General features: G+C 37.0%; 1 protein-coding gene across 1 annotated transcript in view; it reads right to left on the bottom strand.

Annotated features, from left to right (window-relative positions):
- Nucleotides 1-23,697, bottom strand: part of UHRF2 (ubiquitin like with PHD and ring finger domains 2) — an 86,565-nt gene that overhangs the window by 36,182 nt on the left and 26,686 nt on the right. The window contains exon 4 of the mRNA XM_037061401.1: nt 8,210-8,428. Coding sequence (XP_036917296.1) covers nt 8,210-8,428 — 219 coding nt within the window. The remainder of the gene's footprint in view (nt 1-8,209; nt 8,429-23,697) is intronic.

A 23,697-nucleotide genomic window follows, 5' to 3' on the forward strand; every position in this document is an offset into this window, starting at 1 on the left:
ATATTTTTACCTTCCTTGAAATAAATCATATGCCAAAAATGTTGCCTATTTTCTTCCATCTTCAATATTAAAATGGCTACACAAAAAATCACCAATTTTGATTAAAAAAAATGCATACTGATATATCATCTCTCACAATACAGTCTAACAAAATTGTTTTGAATGAAGTTAAAGAAAACTAAGCCCTGCTAGAGCCATTTTACAGAAAACAAACAAACAAACTTTTTGGTCAACTCAGTAAGTTTTACTTTTCACTATTTTACTGATCATGCCAGAATTTCAGTTTCATTTACCAACTCTATCTTTTGCATGGTTGTCATGCATTTTCTTCTACACATTTTAAACTTCACTATCATTGTTTTGAATAGTCTATTTGTACTTTACTCATATAGTTACCTTTCCTTTGTTCTTAATGCCTTTCTGCATTTTCATGTTTCTAGATGATATATCTCCTTCTTAAAGAAGCCACTTTAAGTATTCTTTTTCATGCAGGTCTGTCAATATTGAATTCTCTCAGGTTTGGTTTGATAATGTCTTTATTTTGGCTTCATTTTTGTAGGTTATTTTCATTACAAATGTATTTCTACGGTGAGTTATCCTTTTCAATTTTGGAAAATTCTAGCTGTTTTCAGATACATTGGTCCCTTGGTGCTTGTCGTTAATTCATTCTACGGAGTGGGAAGCAAGCACCAAGCACTGAAACATTTTTCTCATCAAAATGTGATGAGTACCAGGTTTGATGAGTTCTGAAGTCCAGTAACAAGGTATGACTATTGTTTTCACCCTATTCTTCTTTTGGGGATCTACAAATAAATGTAATACATACATTTTTACCAAGTCCCATATGTCCGAGTCTATTCTCTGCTGTTTTCCATTATTTTTTTCCATGTTTCAGACTGAGTATTTTTCACTGACCTTTCAAGTTCACTAATCCTATCTTCTGCTATATCTTACCTACTTTAAGCCAATATAATGAGGTCTTAATCTTAAATACTATATTTCAGTTCTAGAAAATTTCCATGATTTTATAGATTCTAATTCTCAGCTGAAATTCATCTTTTCATTTATTTTTGAACATTTTAATCACAATTACTTTAAAGTCCCTATCTGATAACAGATTTATCACAATCACCTATAAGTCTATTTCTATAGTTTCTCCCCCCCCCCCCCCGGTTTTGTATTATATCCCTGTCTTTTGGCAGCATAGTATTTTTGGCTCCATGGTAGACAGTGTATATAAAACATTCGAGGCTTCGGATGTTATCTTACCATGAAGAAGTTCCAACTTTCCTTCTGCCGAACAGATATGTACTATGGTGGTTTAAAATTTTAATCAGCAACTATGCTGAGGCACGGCTGGTTTAAAGTCTTGGTAGGACTTATATGTCCACCTGTTTGGCTTAGCCATCCAATTTTTAACTAAGGCATCTAAATTATCTGCCAAAAGTTTTGACTTGTCTCTACACTGCCCCCATGCAAAATTAGGTTTGCACTGCATCCATAATTAGTAGAATCCCCAAGGCAAAAAGCCACCACAAAAGCCAACTGCCTTCTAAGTTTTAGAGTCACGGCCCCAGTAGTTCTCCTTGCCTGTATGCTGCCTTTAAACAGATAAATATTTGATCTGGCTAATCCAGAATTTTAGATAATAATGATCTACTGCCAGCGATTTCATCCTACCCAGAGAAAGAAACCTTTCACATATTTAAATGCTTCAATAAATGTCATAAAAAAGCTCGAAACTAAATTCATTTCTTCACTCATTTATCTATAATTTTAGTTGAATTACCTTACCCATTTCCTCTACATAAAACTGATAAAGTCATGGATCACAACCAAAATGTGTAAAAAAGTCATCATTTCATTCCTTCAAGAAAGAAATACCATGCTCCATTGAATCTAATAAGCCAACTGTGAAACACATTATGTACTATCAAGAAAGAAACTGGCCTGCAATGGGGCAGTCTAAGAAGAACACTCAAAGTTGGGACTCAAAATAGACAACAACTATGAGATACAGTATTTTATAAAATCCCCAAAAAGCAGTAAGCCTGAGATGAAGGGCCCTCAAAGAAAGCTAGAAAGCCAAACAGTTTCTCTCACAGTTAAAGACAAATGGGAAATAAATTACCTTACTGTAAGAGACAAAATAAATATGCTTGTTTCAATATTACCACTGAGCATAAAGAGAAAAACGATTCCCTACAAATTGAACCACAAGGTATAATTCATGTAGGTTTGTAGATATGAATTCACACTACCTGTGAATAGAAAAGCTCAGAGAATTTAACTTCAAGTATATGGCACTCTAAGATGACCAGCCGAAGCATATTCAAATCTCTGAAATATCCCAACTTCAGTTAATCCAATAGAAATTTTAAGATACATCCTATTTTCAGAAATGCTAAAATATGAAAAAATATTAATCTCAGATTCTATTATAGTTACTGAACACCAATTGAAACTAGTGTCTAGAAAAAGGCCTGAAACACAGTAGTAAACAAAAATCAAGGTATTAACTATTTCAGTGGTAAGAAAGGCAGAATTAAAACAACTTCAAAGATGTACATGTCTTAAGCCCATGTTACCTTACATGACAAAAGTGACCTTGCAGGTGTGATTAAATGAATAACCTTGATATGGACTGTCCAGGTAGGCTCAATGTAATCACAGGGGACCTTAAAAGTAGAAGAGGGAAGAAGAGATACTCAAGAGATACACAACATTGTTGGCTTTGAAAATGGAGGAAGTAGGCCACAAGAAATTAGGAGGTCTCTAAAATATGGATAAGGAAAGGAATTCTTGGTAAGAGTCTCCAAAAGGAACACACCCCCACTGACTCTTTGATTTTAGCCCAATCAAACCCATAAGACCTCTGACCTACAGAACTATAAAATAAGTGTTATTGCTTAAGTCACTAGGTTTGTGTAATTTGTTGTAGCAACAACAGCAAACCAATACAAAACAGGGCATGACAAATGTCATGATAATCAATACTATAAAGAAAATAAGTCAGAGTAAAGGAAAATTTAAGTAACCAACACCTGGTATGCGTATATGATTTTATATAGTGTGATCAGAAAAGCCTCTTTTCAAGTAATGTTTGAACAAAGAACTGAAGCAAGAGACAGAGCAAGCCAAATGAACGTGTGTAGGGACAACCAGGCAGAGGGAACAGCCCTGAAGCAGGGGCATATTTATATGATTCAGCAACACAGGAAGGCCAAAACTGTTGGAATACAGTGAGCTTTGATTTGCAACTTGATACAGACACCAAATTTGTGCCCTGTAAAGTTAAACAAATTATTTTCCTGCTATAAGATTCAAATTCTACTTATGAATATGTAAACCAGCATAACTTCATGTGGTATTAAATACAATATACATTATAATATTAAGTGAATAAAGTATTTTAAAAAATAAATTTATAACTGTAAACTTGTTTTGAATTCTTTTTAAAGTTAGAAAAAAGAAAAGGTAAAATAGAATTTGATAATTAGAATTAGATAGTTTAAGCATGTCTACTTTTTGGTACTCACAAACTACAAATAGAAAAAAATATGAACTTTAACTCCAAGTTCCCTGATCAAATCTCCAAGGCATATTAAAAATCGTACCCCCTACTTGCTTCTTCCTTTGAACCTGCAATATAATATGGAGGATCAAAACTGAAAGTTCTTTGTAAAACTTTAATGAAAGCAATAAACCTCTGGTGAGATTAAAAAGTCATATGCTAAATTTAAGAATTAAAAACGGACCATCACAACAAAGACCATACACGTTAAAAGATGAGACTACCAAAAAATGACAATTAAAATGTAGATAAAATAAACAAGTTTCTAAAAAATTAAATCCTATTTCAAGAAGAGATAGAAAATCTGAATAGGCCTATGGTCATTATAGAAATGGAACTACCAATCATAAACCTTCCCACAAAGAAAACTCAGCCCAAGAGGACCTTATTGAGAAGTTCTACCAACCACTCAAGGAAAGGACACAAAACTCTGCTATAAAATAGAAAAATAATATTCCACCAAATTATTTTATAAAACCAGCATAACTTATAAAGGACCACTAGGTAGGAAAATTAACACGCAACTTTTATTCCTTAACACAAATGTAAAAATCCAAAGTACTGTTAAACAAACCCAGGAAAGCATATGCACAAAATACCTGTATCAAACACAGTTACTAGTGAAATTCAGAAAGCTTTTTCATGGAGATGGGGCAGGGGGGTGCACGCTACCAGTATCTCCTTTCAACAATATACTAAAGAGCAGCTGATAAATACAGAGGAAGTAATCAAAGAGGTAAAAGAAAAATGTCAAAATTAATATATTTATATAATTATAATTATTATAAAAATTCCCAAACAATATACATATAAATCAAAATTAGCTAAAAAAAATCTAGTAAGGCTACTGGATCCAAGATTAAAAGTTACCTGTATACCAGTTACATAGAGACAAATGAAATAAAAAAGAATTTATAATAACAATAAATGGTACCTAAGGTTAAATAAAGATAATACAACATATAAGATCAGATCTTTAGAAAGAATTATATCAGGATGAGCCATGTAATTGCCAACATTTAAATATTTGAACCTACAAAAGCATATTTCATATGGTTCAACCTAACAAAAACATGGGGAAAACACAATTAAAGTTTTAACTAAATGAACAGAAATCACATTAGGGATTAGGTTCGATGTAATAGTACCTATCAAATTTCCAATTGTTTTCCTCAATATTCACAGCAGCACAATTTACAATAGTCAAGTGCTGGAAGCAACCTAAGTGCCCCTCAGTAAATGAGTGGATCAAAAAACTATGGTATATTTACACAATAGAATTCTATGCAGCAGAAAGAAAGGAGCTCCTACCCTTCACGACAGCACGGATGGAAGTACAGAGCATTATGCTAAGGGAAATAGGCCAGGTGGTTTCACAAATACCATATGATCTCACCTTTTACAGGAATCTAGTCAACAAAATGAACAAGCAAGCAAAATATAACCAGACACTGAAATTGAGAACAGGCTGAAGGTGACCAGAGGGGAGAGGGGAGGGGATTATAGGGGAAAGGGATGAAGTGTTTGCAGGAACAATTATAAAGGACACATGGACAATAACAAGGGGAGTTGGAAACAGGGGAGAGAGATGGGGAAGGGTGGGGAAGGGTGGGGTGGTAGGGAGAGGTAGGGAGAAAAGGCAGAAAACTGTTCAAACCAACCAAGTTTTCCCGTGGGAATCAGGTCTAGAAAATGCATACAGACTTATGGCTTGCTCTTGCTAAAACTCCATCATTCTGATCCAAAACAACAAATGTGTATTGTCTATCTTCAAGGTAATATCCAAAGCCTGTGTGGATTTTCCCAAGGACAGAGCTAATCAGCTTGCCACCATTCCCCTCTGCATGTTATTTTCATTTCCTGATTGTACCTAAAATGTAGACAATAATATTCTACGTGATAGATAATAAATCTTTCTCTGATGTTAAGACCCAAGGAAAACAATAAAAGCCTGTCTAGGCAAGGGTCCAGGTGCTCTCCCCTTGAGAGTGGCTGAGGCTTCCACAGACACTCTCCCCTTGAGAGAGTAGCCGTGAGGCTCCCTTTTTCTCCACAGGATGTTTGTTGCCTGTATATTTATTCTCATCGTCAGCCACAACAGGCAGACTCTGCTGGCCAGAGTCCGCCACAATCCCCCATTGCTAGCTCCCCAACCCTGGAAAGTTTCTTAGGCGAGAAGGCTTCTCATGGAAAGTATAAGCATAAGAAAAAGATTTTGACAAACTTGACTATTTAAAATTAATAACACAATTCAAAGACATGGAGAAAAGATAAGCTGTAGGAGAAGATACTTTCTCCATATATAACTCAAATGGTCAAGTTTCCACAATCAGAACTCCTAAAAATCAGTTACAATAGACTACCCAATTAAACAAGAACAAAATGCAAATGTTTGGAACAGGGTCCTCACAAAAGATAACCAAACTGTTGATAAACATAAGGTTCTCAACCTTATTACTAGCCAGGGACATGAAAACTAGAGCCACAATGATATACTATTTTATTATACAGCCCACCTGATTAGTAAAAACTTAAGACTGACAAAGTATTAGTGAGAATGCAGGTCAGTGGGAATTCTTATACTGCTATGTAAGTATAACCCAGTACAACCACTTAAATATTTGGTCCTATCTGTTAAAGTTGAAGATGTGCAGGTTTTTACAACCCAGCAATTCTATTTCTACACAAATGTGCACTACAAAAACTAATGCACATAAGCACCAGGACACAGTGTAATGTCATGGCAATACACAGTATAATGTTTATAACAGTCCCAAACTGTCTATTAACGGCAGAATATCTCTATACCTTCACTCTAATTATTTACCTACTATGTCCAGTGAGGGGATAGAGATTTGTAACCATGAAAAAAAAATTCCAATTCACAAGCCAAACTGGCTCCTTATTGGCTTTGTGTTCCTAACATGTCTAGCAGAAAGTTAAATGACAAAGAACACAATACTTTATAGGACAGTATGTTTTACTGTTGGGATAGCTATCACATAATTTTTTCTCTCTAGTGAGCCAATATTTGACTATAATTTCCATTCAATCTTAGTCTAGTCACTAAAGCCAGAGTGTTCTACTCTACTTCAGAATCATTCAGGGAAATATTTTTTTTAATGGTGAGCTATTTTTTAGCTGAACATGGGGTACTGTTATCCCCTCCTACTGGGTACAAGTGTTTTTTTGTACTTCCTGAACTCAAGTACCTTATAAAGCTCCCTATATAACAAATTTATATAGATGCTTTCTCCTTTTCTTCATATTTTATATCCATATCAGAATTTCAAGTGGCCTGGAAGTCTGTAATTGATTTAACATCCTTATTCCAGCAATAAAATGAAACTTGTGTTGGTATAAAGTCCTGCAACTGTTTCCTAAAATATAAGTTATTTTCAGTACCTCAACAAACATTATTTTTCTTCATCTTAAGAGTCAACAAACTTTCTCCATGAAAGGTAACAGTAAGTAGTTTAGGTTTTACAAGCCAGATAGTCTGTTACAATGATTCGACAACGCTGTTGAGTACAAAAACAGCCATAGAGAATACAATAAATAGATGGGTATTGCTGTGTTCAAATAAAACTTTTCAGGCAGCCAGTGGGCTATAGTTTATAGACCTCTGCTTTGTTTATTATTCACCATAAGCAGATGCTTCAACCCATATTCGTCACCTAAATGTTATCATGGATATATTCATTATTTATAATATATATTCCATTATGTTATATATGCACTGCATATATTATAATACTATGGAATAATCTATTCAACTAGAGCTTGACAGGAATATTAGTCTGGCTGTCTCTCTTATGTAAAAGAAAACTGTCAGGGTCACCCTAGAATCCCCAGTGCCTAGCACAGCAAATGTACATCTAAGGACTCATTCTTAAAAAAAGAAAAAAAAAGCACAAATATGCATTTACAAAATTTCTTATGTAATTATTTATAATAAAGAACTGGAAACCGTTTAACAAACATTTTTTTAGGTAAATTAGTGGCTATTCATCCAATAATCTCTATTCAGAAGAAATGGACTAAGAAAGAGGGTGATAATATTTTCCTAAGTGTAAACAGGTAGCTGTGAACCAATGCATAGTACTATCTCACTTGAGGGAAATATCTAAAAGTACTTCTTAAAGAATTAATGATAAAAACATCTGAAGATTTGATATTTTGGTGATATTTTTATCTTTTGAATTCTCTTCATTAAGCTTGTAAAATTCTCTAAGTTGAAGAAAATTACTATAAACAAAAATTTCAGATAGTCTTGTAAGACCAGCAGAGAGCTGGTTAGGTAGACAGTCATAGCTGTTATATCAACATAGATCCACATAGCAAACATGGCTATTGAGATGCTCTTGTGTATTATTGGATTAGTCTCTAAAAATTCTGTGAGATAAGCAAGGATCTCTCTAATAAAACACTGTTGTTTTTAAAATGCTTTCAAATAATTTCTTCAACCATAAAGTAGCTATGGAGATTTAAGGGCCAGTCTTAATTTAAAAATTCTCAACATTTTTGAAAAAGTCTCCTTATAGTATGTAAATTTCCACATTTCATAGATTCTAGTTTTTAAGAAAAGAACATGGGCTTAATACCTAAAAATTACATCAGTGAAGAGACTCTTACCCCAAGAAAATATTGACACGAAGTTCTTTTTTGGTCCTTGAGATTGTCTTCAATGCAGCAATTTCTGCATCAAACCAAAATCCCCTATTACTAGGACTTTCTACATTGTAATTTACCATTACCACATCACCGATATTTAGTTCATTCCATTTCAAAGTGGTTCTAGCTCGTGGCCGAAGATCCTTCACATTTATTTCTACAGTACCACTTTCCGGATATCTGAGAAGAAAGAAAAACCACAGAACATTGCTTATTAACTGCCAAATAAGACAAAAAATGTATGCAACATACATAAAAACCTAATCATATTATTGTCATTTTTAACCTCATCCAAGGACATGCTTATTGATTTTAGAGAGAGAGAAATATCAATGAGTGAGAGAGAAACATTGAACAGTTGCCTCTTGTACATGTCCTGACTAGGGTTACCAGGAATCAAACCCTCTACCCTCTCAGTTTACGAGATGATGCTCCAACCAACTGAGCCACAGGGGCCAGGGCCTAATCGCCTAATCATATTATTCATAATAGCATTTAAGGTAACATATTTATCCATGATATTAACTGCCAGAATAAATAATTCTTGCTAAAATCTTAGTGAGACATTCTTTGCTAATTTGTGGGGGTGGGGAGAGAAGCTGTAAAAAACAAACAAAACAAAAAAACCCCACAGGTTCTTTCTTCTACACATTTTCTCAACTGAAGTTTAAGAACTACTTTAACAGGAGTAGATGCTGACCTCTTCCTGAATTTGGCAACAGTTTCAGTTCTGCCATTTGCTTTACACATACTAAGAACATGAACCCAGTATATTTCAATAGCCTTAATTTTTCCAGAAAGAAAAGATAAAATTGTAGATCTTATAGGTAGCTAACTCCCTACTAATGGCAAAAACAAAAACCTAGATTTTTTAAGTATCATAAAGTAGAACCATGTGAAAGAATTCTAGCAGAATTTGATTTTTGTGTTTCTAAATGTAAGCTTAACATAAAGCTAGGCCCTGCCTGGTGTAGCTCAGTGGATTGAGCACCGGCCTGCGAACTAGAAGATCGCGGTTCGATTCCCAGTCAGGGCACATGCCTGGGTTTCAGGTTGGTTCCCTGCAGGCCAACTCCCAGCAGGGGATGCATGAAAGGCAACCATACATTGATGTTTCTCTTCCTCTCTCCTTCCCCTCTAAAGATAAATAAATAAAAATAAATAAAATCTTTTAAAAAACCATAAAACTAAAGCTGACCTGAACCTAAAGCTTAGAAAGTTACTCAATTTTAGGCCTAATTTCTTTTTTTTACATAAATAAAATTTATTTGTGCTTCAAATAACTGAGTGAAATTAAACTACGCATGCTACCCTAATTTTTCATTAATTATTCCTTGGATTTGTTAGGCCTAATTTCTGCTTTCAACAGATCAAAGACAGCAATGTAACAGTCCATAATGGTTTCCATAAAATTAAGACTTGTAGTCTTTGTGAATTGTTTGATAGAGGCAAAAGAAATGAGTAATATCTGGTTTGTCCTCTTGGAAAGTTCTACTGGGGTAGGCTAAACTACCACAGTAGTAGTCCTCAAAGTGTGGTCTTCAGACCAGCAACATAAAGCATCATCTGGAAACACAGTAGAAAGACAAACTCTTGTACTCTGCTTGGGATCTACTGAGTCAGAATGAACTGAACTGGTAGAAGAAACGTCTGGAGTCCTGAGGAGTTCCTCTTAAAGAACCCACACACAGACTACTCAAACTCACTCACTCTGAGAGCAACAGGGTAGAAGCTTGAAAGGCACCAGTGGCATACACGGAGGAACTGAAGTGTCTGGCAATAGGGTGAGAGCTGGGAGACAGCTTTCTTCCAGACAGAAAGGTAGGAGCAGAGGAATTGTCGCTTTTCTGAACCCTCCCCCGCCCCAGAGCCACAGAGCCAGCAGGTAGGTGCCATATCAGAGACTCCTTCAACCTGGCTCACAGTTTGCCCCACTCTGGAGATCCCCTGAGGCTTTGACCCACCCAAATTACAGGCCCACCCAAGCTGTTAAGAGGCTTTTCCATACTAATGGCTAGTCTTGACTTGAGCTTCACAATTTACAAAATCCTCTCAAACAGCCTCAGTGACCCGCCAGCATCCGTCCCTCTTACTAAGTAGTCACCAGCCTGGCACTAGCAGCTTCAAGCCTAGATTCACAGCCTGGCTTTGCCTGGGAATCTCCAAGCCCACCTCAGATTGCTTTATAGCCCAGGCAGGGTGGCCCTGGGCAAAACAGAGGTGGGAAGTGACCTTGGCCTGCACTACCTGGGAAACCCTAGAGTCGGTGCATCCAGTGGACAGCTGCAGACCATGTTGGGAGTACCGCCACCCTGCCCCTGGCACAGCTGATCCTCCACAGAGGGTGGAGGTTGGTGGTCAGTGGACACAGCCAGTCCTTGCAGCTGATTGGCCTGGGTAAACCCCTCCCACTGACCTGCCAACAGCAACCAGGGCTCAACTACAAGAGGAGGGTATATTTAGACCACATGAAGGGCACATGAAGGGCACATGAAGGGCACACCTTGAGTACCCAGCTAGGGTGGTAGGGGAGGCTGTGCCACTGAACCTACAGGACACCTACTACATTAGACCATGCTACCAAGATAGGGAGGGAGTCATAGCAGGTGTCTACCTAACACACAGAAACAAACACAGGGAGGCTGCCAAAATGAACAAAGATACATGGCCCAAATAAAAGAACAGATCAAAATTCCAGAAAAAAACCTAAACAAAATGGAGATAAGTAATCCATCACATGCAGAGTTCAAAATATTGGTTATAAGAATGCTCAAAAAACTTAGTGAGGACCTCAACAGCATAAAAAAGATTTAGTCAAACAAAGAATACACAATTTGACATAAAGAACAATTTACAGGGAAACAACAGTAGAGTGGAAGAAACCAAGAATCAAATCAATGACATAGAACATAAGGGAGTAAAAAACAACCAATCAGAACAACAAGGAAAAAAATTTAAAAAATGAGGATAGTGTAAAAGCAGCCTTTCGCACAACTTCAAGTGTTCTGATATTCACATCATAGGGGTGGCAGAAGAAAAAGAGCAAGAAACTGTAAATCTATTTGAAAAAATAATAAAAGAAAAGATCCCTAATGAAGTAAAGGAAATAGAAATGCAAGTCCAAGAAGCACAGAGAGTCCCAAACAAGATGTATGCAAAGAGGGCCACTCCAAGACACATTATACTTAAAAAGCCAAACTTTAAAGATAAAGAGAGAATCTTAAAAGCAGCAAAAGAAAAGCAGTTAATTACATAGAGGCGTTCCCATAAGACTGCCAACTGCTGATTTCTCAAAAGAAATTTGCAGGCTAGAAGGGACTGGCAAGAAGTATTCAAAGTGATGAAAAGCAGGGACCTACAGCCATGATTGCTCCACCCAGCAAAGCTATCATTTATAATCAAAGTGCAGAAAAAGAGCTTTCCAGACAAGAACAAAACTAAAGGAGTTCATCATCACCAAGACTATATGAAATATTAAAGAGACTTAAGAAAAATATCAAAACTCTGAACAATAAAATTACAATGAATACTTATCTATCAACAATTGAATCTAAAAAACAAACTAAGCAAACATGAAGAACAGAGACAGAATCATGGATACAGAGAGCATTTTGATGGTTGTCAGATGGGAAGGGAGTATGGGGAATGAATAGGTGAAGAGGTGAGTACAAATAGGTAGTTACAGAATAGCCAAGGGGATGTAAAGTATAGTATAGGAAATCGAGTAGTCACTTATACACATGACTGATGGACATGAACATGGTGTGGGGATTGCCAGGGAGAGTGGGGGAGAGTGTGGGTGTTGGGTAAAGGGAGGCAAAGGGGGTAATACTGGTAGAACTGTAATAATCAAAATATTAAAAAAAGAAAAGTCCCTAAAAATAAAAAGTAAACAATGCCAAGTTTTCATAGGTATATGAGTGGCTAAAAAAATTTGTGGCACATTTACACAATGAACAATACCCAGCTTCAAAAAAAAAAAAATAGGTGGGGGAATGGCTTATGCTTTGCGACAGCATGGATGGACCTGGAGAGCATTATGCTTCATGAAATAGGCCAGTCAGAGAAAGGTAAGTAGTACCATATGATTTCCCTCATATATGGAATGTAATGTATAATCTAAATTAACAAACAAAATAGAAAGACTGACAGAAAACAGAATGACAGCTGTCAGAGGGGAGGACTGTTGTGGGGCTGGGTGAAAATGGTAAAGAGATTAAGCAAAAAACAAACAAACAAAAAAACCCCAAAGCCTACCACAACACAAAGACACAGACAATAGTATTGTGATTACTAGAGGAAAAGGAGGGCTAGGGAGGTAAAAGAGAGTGTAGCGTTAATAGTGTTAAATCATGATGGACAGAGACTTGACTTGAGGTGGTAAGAACACATTACAATATACAGATGATGCTTTATATAGAAGTGTACACCTGGAACCTATATATAGTGTTATTAATAATGTCACCTCAATAAATTCAATAAAAGTAAAAAAGCAAATTGAAACAAAAGTACACAATTAATGACTTAACTGCACAGTGAAGAATTATTACAAGAGACTCGAAAACATACTAAATTAACTGCATATCCCTAATGGAGTTATTTCCTAAGAACATAGAGGTGAGCAGGTCAAGAAAGCAAAGCTTCATCTGTATTTACAGCTGCTTCCCATGCTCGCATTACTGCCTGAGCTTCACCTCCTGTAAGATCAGCAGGGGCATTAGATTCTCATAGGAGCACAAACCCTACTGTGAACTGTGTATGAAAGGGATCTAGGATGCATGCTCCTTATGAGAATCTAATGCCTGATGATCTGAGGTGGAGCTAAGGTGGTGATGCTAGCGCTGGGGAACAGCTACAAATACAGATTATCATTAGCAGAGAGTTCTGACTGCACAGAGACCATAATAAATCAATTGCTTGCAGGCTCATATCAAAGCCCCATCAGTAAGTAGCAAGTGGCAATCAAACTGCATCTGGTGGCAGGCTATAAAACCATCCCTTCATTCCCAGTCCATGGAAAAATTGCCTTCCATGAAATTGGTCCCAGGTGCCAAAAAGGTTGGGAACCACTGGGATGAAGTAACTCCATGGTGTTATTATTAGAAACCTTCATTTTCAAGATAAAAAAATAAAAGGAAAATTAAAGAGATTGAATTATAAACCTTTAGCTACAAATTTAATGGGAAATATCAATAAAAACCTACCACATACTTAAGTATTTCCTAGCTAGGAAATACTTAGAGAAGTATTACCTTAACTAAAAAAAACTATGGAATCCTTGAAGAAATAGCTGAATCCAAGCCTGGGAAGGAAATAGAAAAAAAATTTGGGACACCCTCTTGTACCAGAATGCAAAGAAACCCTCAAAAACTATTATGTCAGGTTCAACATGAAGGAGCTGTCACAGACAAGAGATGGGGCAATTTGGGCACACATACATGCAAATAATAATGCAACAACAACAACAAAAAACACCGAGTGAGATGAAAATGAGTATTAAAATCCGTTAGTTCATGATACCTTAAAAATCTCACTAGCCTAATTCTGGAGGATGCTAGGGAACTTACACTGAACACTGAAAAAGTTCAAGAATCAATAATTTACCTTTCATATATTAACCAACTGGTTAAGTTTTTTATGAAAAAATGCTAGCTAATAAATGGAGGAAAGACAGAATGAGGTATCATTTTTGTGACACTTAATAAAGAGTGGATCAAGGTCAAGATTAGTGGCTGCCAAAACCATTAAAAGTTGGTAGCAAATTGCACAATGGATGGTCAAACAGACACCTGAAATCTTACCACAGAAAAAAAAAGCAGAGGCCCTGGCTGGTGTAACTCAGTGGATTGAGGGCAGGCCTGCGAACCAAAGGATCGCGGTTCAATTCCAAGTCAGGGAACACTCCTGGGTTGCAGGCCAGTTCCCAACAGGGAATACACAAGAAGCAACCATACATTGACATTTCTCTTCCTCTCTCCTTCCCCTCCCCCTCTAAAGATAAATTTTAAAAGTGAAGAAAAAAAATAAAAGCAGATACTATGTGCCTCTCAATGACATACAATAAGTAAACACCATCTGTCAACAACTCTTATCAAATAATATCATTTAAATCCTATCAAACTTCTAGATATAGCTATAAGCGTTTTTAGGAGGCCAATATCAACAGAGGAACATATTAAATGCCATTAGTTACAGAAATGCAATTAGTGAGTCCAAGCAATGGGAAAACTGAATAATTTGTCGCTGTACAAGTAAATAGCAGGGGAAAAAGGGGAATCTATAGGGGAAAAGGGGGAATGTATAGGGAAACAAAGGGGAATCTTTACTTGAGACTTAGCCTATCAAGTAAATGTAATGGGTAGATCTTGTTTTGATCCGTATTTGAACAACCTAAATATATATTTTAAAAAGTACAATTGAGGAAGTCTAAACATTGACTGGTTACCTGATATTCAGGAATCATTATGAATTTCATTTGAGATTTGTTGCCTTTTTTTTTTAATGTGTTAAGGTACCCATGCCCATCCTCAGGTTCACTGATTTGCTGCTAGGGGAACTCGTAGGACTCATTCCCACAGGATGGGATATAGTTGTTCCTAGGGGCTATATGATTTACTACAGAGACAGGACACAAGGCAAAATCAGCAAAGGAAATAGGTACATGGGGTGAAGTCCAGAGGAGACCAGGTGCAGACTCAAAAACTCTTCTCCCAGTGAATCCACACAAAATATGCTTAATTCCTCCAGCAACAAGTTTTAATAACCCATGTAAAATACCATCTACCAGGGATGTACGGTAAAGAGTACCCAAGATTTTTACTAGGGGATAGTCATACAAGCACTCACTGCCCAGCACATACCACAGTTCCTGACTCCCAGAAGCAAGCGTTCGGCATAAACCATATTGTAACACAAACAGTTTAGGCACTGTGAGACATTTTTTCAAGGAAGAATGAAAATCCTCCTAAATGTCAAGTTCCCAAACACCAGCCAAAGGTCAACCACACAAAGTTACCTTTCAAAAAATAGCAGTCTCAGGTGGAATACACACTTTAAAAGTATGCTTTTAGACTTCCGGTCTAAAGTGGAGACTTCTGGCTCTACCAAGATGGAGGCATAGGTAGACACACTGCACCTCCTCACACAACCAAAAGGAGGAAAACAACAATTTAGAAACAAAAAACAACCAGTACCGACAGAAAATTGAACTGTATGGAAGTTCAACAACCAAGGAGTTAAAGTAGACATTCAGCCCCGGCTGGTGTGGCTCAGTGGACTGAGCGAGGGCCTGCGAACCAAAGGGTTGCTGGTTTGATTCCCAGTCAGGTCACATGCCTGGGTTGCAGACAAAGCCACCAGTGGGGGGGCATGTGACAGGCAACCACACATTGATGTTTCTTACCCTCTCTTCATCCCTTACCCTCTCTGTAAAAACAAATGAATAAAATATTTTTTAAAAAGTAGACATTAATCCAGACCAGGAGGGGCAGAGTCAGGTGGCTGGCGGACCCAGGGGCACAAGGCAGCAGCCGGCGGACCCAGCAAGGCCACCACGGATTGTGGAGGGGTGTGCTGCACAAGACGGCTGGTAGACCCAGCAGTCCCACAGTTGTGGGCAAATAAACCAGGCAAAACTGAAGAGCAAGACAGACCGCACAACCCAGGGTCCCAGCATGGGGAAATAGCCTCAAACATGGACTGAAAACACCTGTGGAGGTTGAGGTGCCAGGCAAGACTCCCAGTATCACAGGAGAGTTCGCTGGAGAGACCCATAGGGTCCTAGAATGTACACAAACCCACCCAAATAGGAATCAGCACCAGAAGGGCCCAATTTGCTTGTGGGAAGTGGGGGAAAGTGATCGAAATACAACAGAGTGTGGAGCAAATGCCATTGTTCCCTCTCAGACCCCTCCCCCACATACAGCATCACAACACAGCTACTGTGGGTTTCCCTGCCCTGGGGAACGCCTAAGGCTCTGCCCCTCAATACATAACAGGCACGACAAGACAAAAAAAAATGGCCCAAATGAAAACAGATCAAAGCTCCAGAACAAATACAACCAAGTGATGAGGAGAAAGTCAACCTATCAGATGCACAGTTCAAAACACTGGTAATCAGGATGCTCACAGAACTGGTTGAATTTGGTCGCAAATTAGAAGAAAAAAAATGAAGGCTGAAATAAAGGAAATGTACAGGAAGCCAATAGTGCTGGGAAGGAAACTGGGACTCAAATCAATGGAGTGGACCAGAAGGAAGAAACAACCAAACGGAAAAGAATGAAGAAACAATTCAAAAAAATGAGGAGAGGCTTAAGAACCTCCAGGACAACTTTAAACATTCCGGCATCCAAATTATAGGGATAACAGAAGGAGAAGAGGAAAGGGAACAAGTAGAAAAGTTATTTAACAAATAATAAAAGAGAACTTCCCCAATCTGGCAAAGGAAATAGACTTCCAGGAGTTCAGGAAGCTCAGAGAGTCCCAAAGAAGGTGGACCCAAGGAGGAACACACTAAGGCACATCATAGTTACATTACCCAAGATTAAAATGAAGGAGAGAATCCTAAAAGCAGCAAGAGATAAGGGGACAGTCACCTACAAAGGAGTACCCATAAGATTGTCAGCTGATTTCTCAAGAGACCTTACAGGCGAGAAGGGGTTGGAAAGAAGTATTTGAAGTCATGAAAGGCAAGGACCTACATCCAAGATCACTCTATCCAGCAAAGCTTTCGTTTAGAATGGAAGGGCAGTTAAAAGTGCTTCCCAGATAAGGTCAAGTTCAAGGAGTTTATTATCACCAAGCCCTTCTTATATGAAATGTTAAAGGGACTTATCTAAGAAAAAGAGGATACAAAACATGTACAGTAAAATGACAGCAAACTCACAATTATTAACCACACCTAAAACAAAAACAAACTAAGCAAGTAACTAAAACAGGAACATAATCACAGAAATAGAGATCACATGGAGGGTTAGCAACGGGCAATTGGAGGGGAGAGGGGGAAAAGGAACAGATAATAAGTAGCATAGATGGTAGGTAGAAAATAGACAGGGGAAGGGTAAGAATAGTATGGGAAATGTAGAAGCTAAAGAACTTGTAAGTATGATGCATGGACATGAACTAAAGGGGAGGGGAATGTGGGTGGGAGGGGGTGGAGGGTGCAGGGCAGAGGGGAGTGAAGGGGGGAAAATGGGACAACTGTATTAACAACCAATAAAATATATATATTTAAAAAGTATCCTTTTAGTTATTTTGTCAGCTGAATGCTCTGAAATGATGACAGAATAAAGATGAGACTATGAAAGTTAGGGAGAAATAGGACTAGGTAGCAAAAGCCCTTATTATGCTGCTGGTCTGTCATTTTGAAAGAGGAAAGAGTGGGTGAGGCATGAAAAGCATGAATGTGTATGTGGTACAAGCCTGACAAAGTCTTGACCAGCCTAATGATGAGCAACGGTCCAGGGACTGACCGTACAGTCCCACACTGCCAGACTCTAGAACTGCTGCCACACTTAGTCAATGGCTGGAGGATGTAAGAAAAAGTGTGTCTTGATCAAATGCTGTGGCAGATCTCAAAAGTACTGTAGCTGAAAGTTATCAGCTAACTGCATTCATTCCTTGCAGCTGGTCAGCAATTCATTCTTATTTTTATTTATTGATTTAGAGATAGGAATAGAGGGAGGGAAGGAGAGAGGGAAGAGGAGAGAGAGAGAGAAAAAGAGAAACATCAATTTGTTGTTCCACATATTTATGCATTCATTGGTTGATTCTTATGTGTGCCCTAATCAGGGATCAAACCCACAACCTTGGTGTGTCAGGACAAAGTTCTAACTAACTGAACTACTTGGCCAGGGCCAGCAAGTTCTTTCTTGATGGGAGTTTTGAGCAGTGCTCCCACTATAAATGCCAAAGTCATATATAAGGCCATTTGTACGACACAGGTTTAGGACTTGCTTCAGAATAATCCAGTAGTGCTTGGGAATGCTGGTATAGATGGCCAGGAGTTCACAATGGTTGAAGTTGGCTGATGGGTTCATTATACTATTCTTTCAATCTCTCCTTAAGTTTAAAGATTTATACCATAGAAAATAAAATGCTTTATGGTTCAAGTTAAAATCCAAACAAAAGGCCTCCTGCCCCAGCCCACTATACTCCTGACTTCTGTTCTCAGATGCATGCTTTTTCAATAGTTATTTATTTAACTTTATTTAAAGTAATATGCTTATATTTTGCTTTACTTTAAACTGTTATTCAGCCCATCCCTCATGCACAGTTCCTTTGCCTCCATCCTCTTTCTCATAATTGCTAAGAAAAGGCCCTGCTCCAAGTGTTCACATGTTAACTCTTAGAAGAGAGGTAGGTGCTACTCTATCCCTGTTTTACAGAGGAGGTACAGAGGTGAAGTGAGTTGTTTAGACAGAGAGACATGATTTAAATTCAAACCCTGACCACCTGGCTCTAGACCCATACTCTTACAATGATTGACAAACCTCTTCTTGCTCTTAAGCACATTATACAAACTAAGTTGGTCGTAAAAATCAGTATTTTATAAAATTTTTTTTACATGTTGACTAGTATTCACAGCTAAATAATTTAAGTATGCTTTAATTACATGTCCTTTCTTCCAAAGCTTTGTTTCCTGTTGAATGCTTAACGGTTCTTTTTAGTTTTAAGTTTTCTATGTACCTACCACAAATTTTTCCCCATTCTGCTACAGTTGTAAAACTCGACGTTCAGACATATCAGCTACTCTACTTACTCTTTGGGCTTCAAAACATCTTTTAGAGACCTCTGTCCTATAGTAATCCAGAGAGCTTGCTCTGTAGAACTAGACCTGTTCCAAAGCTGTTATGCTGGGATCTCCTTTCAATACTTCCTACACTGAATCCTATTTCCTAAATACACGTCTTCCTCTTTTATTCCCCCTCTCACTTTGAGTGGGGTGAAGAGTAGTTTAAATGCTGTTTCATATAAATTAACCAATACTCTTGTTCTCAGTTTTATTCTGTATGCCTATCTCCAAGGTACCTGGTAAGTCCAAGGCCTGAGCCTCCCAAAGATTCTTCTTCAATGACAATTTACCTGCTTGTTGTTGGCTTTACATCCTTATGGTTCAGCTTTCTCTGGCTTGCTAAGTTAGATAGTCAGGTGTCATTTATCCATTAGCTTACCTTCCAAAGATTTTGTTGTTTTCTCTTCTGTGTCTTTTATTTCTACTTCATTTTTTTGTCCTCAGGGGTTTATGCATTTATTTCTTTTACTGTCTTCCAGAGGTTTAAGGAGTGAAGACAAATGTATCTTAATCTGTCATGTTTAACTGGAAGTCTTTACCTTTAGTTTCATTTACTACTCACCATTTACCTCCTACACCATCAGGTAATCCCGTATTTCCTACTACTTTACACTAGTATACTATTCTTCAGGAGTACAATATTATCTCTTCCACCTGTCCTCTCAGAGCTCTAGGTCCCCTAGAAGCTAGGTATATGTATTGCTATCAGAGTTAACTGTAAAACAGCAAGTTTTCATCAAGGAGAAGATATGTTCAAATTTTAGTGTGTTTGCAGTATACCAGGCGTACAAATATTTGGAAACACTCAAACCCTTAAACAAAAAAGTCTTTTATATAACTAAAGCTCTTACATATAATAAACTATGACCACTGTATTTCAAAAAGATCCACTTGATTATGCTATGTCTCCTGTTCTTACTTGAGAAGTCTTGATCTAAATAGTTACAAATCTATGGGAACACAGAATTTTATGCAGAGCCGCTAAGAAAAAGGCTTGTTAAAGATTATGTGTTTAGTATTCCTTAAAAATCTACAATCAGCTCAACCGCTACTTACAGCAGTAGTCAAGAAAAAGTATCTTTTTTAAGTATAGGCAGTCCTCCAACACAGCATTCTCCCTAACCCCCATAAGGTCTAATGTATGGCTGAAGATAACCAGTGCAAACTAGTCTCAGCAGCTGATTTTTCCAGCATTTGTACAGGGGAAAACTGTGCAGGTGACTATATGAAACATTTTGGGAAGTATGTTAGAAGCTGGAACAACTTCTAAAATAGGGCTCAAGATATCCCCAAAGACCTGAAGCATAGAGAGGTAGGAATGAGTCAAGGCCAACTTTACCTACACTTAGCTGAGGGCCAACCCTGTATCTATGGACGAATGAAAACTGGATTCTTCTTTCTCCTGTACTACACGACCTCTTCTTCTCAGAACCTGAAGTCAAGGTATTATTCTAATATAGGTATAAGATAAATTATTGACAAAATAATCATTGAGTAAAGTCTGAGGAATTAAGTTTCAGGGCAATTGATTAAGCACTATTTTAAAAATAGGTTTATTATAAAATATAAAACTGTATTTTCTTAGGTGGCTTTTAAGCCAACTAATAATTTTAGAAAACTCAAACTGTACTAAGTATTAATAGTATTGAAATCTTCCTTCAAAACATGGCTTCCTGGTGTTAATATGCTTAAATAAGGACACCATTTATCTGGAGGCATGTTCTAGTTTGGCAAATCTTTAATATCATACCACATGCAAAAAGAAAGCATTTCTTATTCTAATAGATAACATTACTAAGTTTTACACTTTAAATGTAAAGCTCACTCACAGACAATTAAGAATAACTTATTTAAAACTGCTTACAGTAGCATTTTACATGGAAATAAATCTCATTTGTAGAACATAGTAACAATGTTCAATAATTGTTTTGAGAATGGAAACAATGTAATTCGATTAAAAATACCTACACCAAAGATAAATCCATATTACTTAAGAATACTTACCAAAATAACCTGGCTTTATTAATAAATTAAATCCAAGAAATCTGACTCTGTTATTACTAGGTACATTTCAAGGTTATTAGGGGGAAAAAAGAAAGTCAATCATATTTACAGATGAGAAAATAAAAGCTGGAAGAGTACAAACTAAACAAAAAATTTACTGATAAACCAAAACCCTAGAGAATTCAAACCAAATTCTAATCTAATGCCTGCACTACTCGTTTACAGCCAGTAAGAGAACCACTGCTCAGTGTACTTAAAAGGCCCCTGGCATCTACCCCTGACCCACCCAATTCAGGGAGTAAGAGTGAGGTTCAATGATCCTCACGAATCTGTACTTTAAATACCTTACACCTGGGTGAATCTGAAGTGTTGGTGAAGACCTTTTTGAGAAACACTAATTAATGTAAAGGGATGATGTGTATATCTGAAAAGGTAAAATATAAAAATCAACTGATATTTGTAAAGTCATTTTTCTAAGCACTGAGTGATCTTATAACACAATAGAAGAGCAATGGTTAAGGTCACAGACCTAACTTCTTCTGTCCTCTTTGGTTATCATCCATTCACAATGCTGCAAGTCATACAAAGTTAGAGGACATACTCTCAGTCTTTGGTAAATATATTAGTAACAACCAAGAAAGAGTGAGTGAGGGCAACCTGGGCATTGCATCAGGGTTCCGGAACTAAACCTCACCTTGTAGGTCTTCGTATTCAAGATCAACAGAACATTCTGGCTTGCTTACAGGAAAATCTACTACTCCCCACCCTCCACACTGACCCAAAACTAGAAATCATTATTCTGACATTGCTCAGAACATTTTTGGGACTCCTTTAGAAATAGATTGCTATATCAATACATTCAAGAAAATCAGTTTTGTTGCTCTACAGAAAAACTTTTATCTAAAAATACCACTTGATTTTATTCAGAATTGGCTCACTGACTTCTATTCACAGTAGTCATAATTAAAGCTACTCAAAAGCATGCACCACACACTGAGAAGAGCTCAAAAAATCTTAAAGGATGCTGGGAGCAACGACAACATTATCTTAAGACATTTGCCAGATGAGCTTCTCATTATAGCCTAGCATAAGTTACCCTCCAAGTTCCTAAGTGATGCTATAACATTTCCATTTGATTTCACTCCCATGACACAAAGGCATTTTACCCTATTTGGTTTAAAAATCCTTTTAATATTAATGGACTATGGATTCTCCCCACAGAAAAAGGCACACAGGTGTTTATGGCCAAGTAAAAAATTTTTTGGTTTGAGGTTATCTGTTCTGCAAAAGCACATATGGAAAACTTGACAGAAAATTTCTAAATTGTATAAACAACACTATATGCTACATGAACATTTCACAATATTTTGTAAGCATGCTTCTCTCAAAATGAGAGACGCTGCAGTATAGTGGTTGCAAGTATGTATTTTTCTGACTCCAGACCCACCATTTATTACCTATCTAACATCGGGCAAGTTAGTATTTAACCTCTTTAATTTCAGTTATTTCCAATGTACACATAAAAAGCATTTATAGTACATCATTGAATTTTTATGAAGACTATATGAGGTAACTCAGGTAAGGTACTGTACTTCTACAGTGCCTCGCACATACTGTTATTTTAACAATTATTGGATTAAGCTACTCCACTTTTAAAAGGGTACTTTGGAATAATTTACTAAAAAGTCAAAACAAAAAGAATCTTTGTTTCTGAGGTAAACTGACAATTCTATTTTAATGTGAAACCATGGAGCACAGAAGATCCCATAGTAATTTTCATGACATTATGAAAACTCTTAGCAATCATTTACTCATGTTTAAAGGATATCAGCTTTGCTTAGCTACAGCCAATAATTATTCATTCTGAAGATATGATAAATAAACTTTCACAAGCACTTTCTTCTTTAAATATATACTTCCATGTACACATTATCAGGTGTTTTCTAGCTTACTTCTCTTTATAGAAATCAGCTAAAATTTATACATCAAGATCTCTAAATTAGACCACTAAATTTAATAAAGCAATTAAAGAAAGCAAATCACTAACAAGAATAGCATTTTCAAATTCACCTTTTTAACTGGCCTGTAAGACTAACTAAAGGTACATGCTGAATCCTCAGATGCATGAAAGTATCAGGAAAGATTTTTGTTTAACACTGTCAAATTCAGAAAGCTTGTCTTGGAATGACTGGGATATTTAAGAACCTATTTTAACAGGAAAACCAGGATTAGATCTCAGAACAAATATGCATCTGTTACAGAGTATTTCCCCCCATTCAAGGATATACCAACACATCATAATAGATAAATTCCCCATAAACTCATTATGGACATTCCTTTCAATGCAAAGTTAGTACAGATGAAGGCTACACAGTGTAAAATGGACCCCTCCTTTTAAGTTACATACAAATCATTTAGCTTGAAAGAAATATAATTTCTTTTTGAAAAAGACTTAATTCGAATAATTTTGTCTATATGAAAACAAAATGGAAAAATGAACAAAAGCCATAAGCCACCCAGACAAGAACTAAAGTAAGGATGAACACTCAGATTTGTCAGGTATTACACATCACCTTTGGCCTTTAATGTATTTACTGTATTTAGCTAAACTATCAACCCCTTTTCCCCATTTTGTTCTTTAGTAGCATGTGAC

Source organism: Sturnira hondurensis, unplaced genomic scaffold, assembly GCF_014824575.4.
Source record: "Sturnira hondurensis isolate 20B ecotype Veracruz unplaced genomic scaffold, ASM1482457v3 Scaffold0013378, whole genome shotgun sequence".
In the NCBI taxonomy this organism is placed as follows: domain Eukaryota; kingdom Metazoa; phylum Chordata; class Mammalia; order Chiroptera; family Phyllostomidae; genus Sturnira; species Sturnira hondurensis.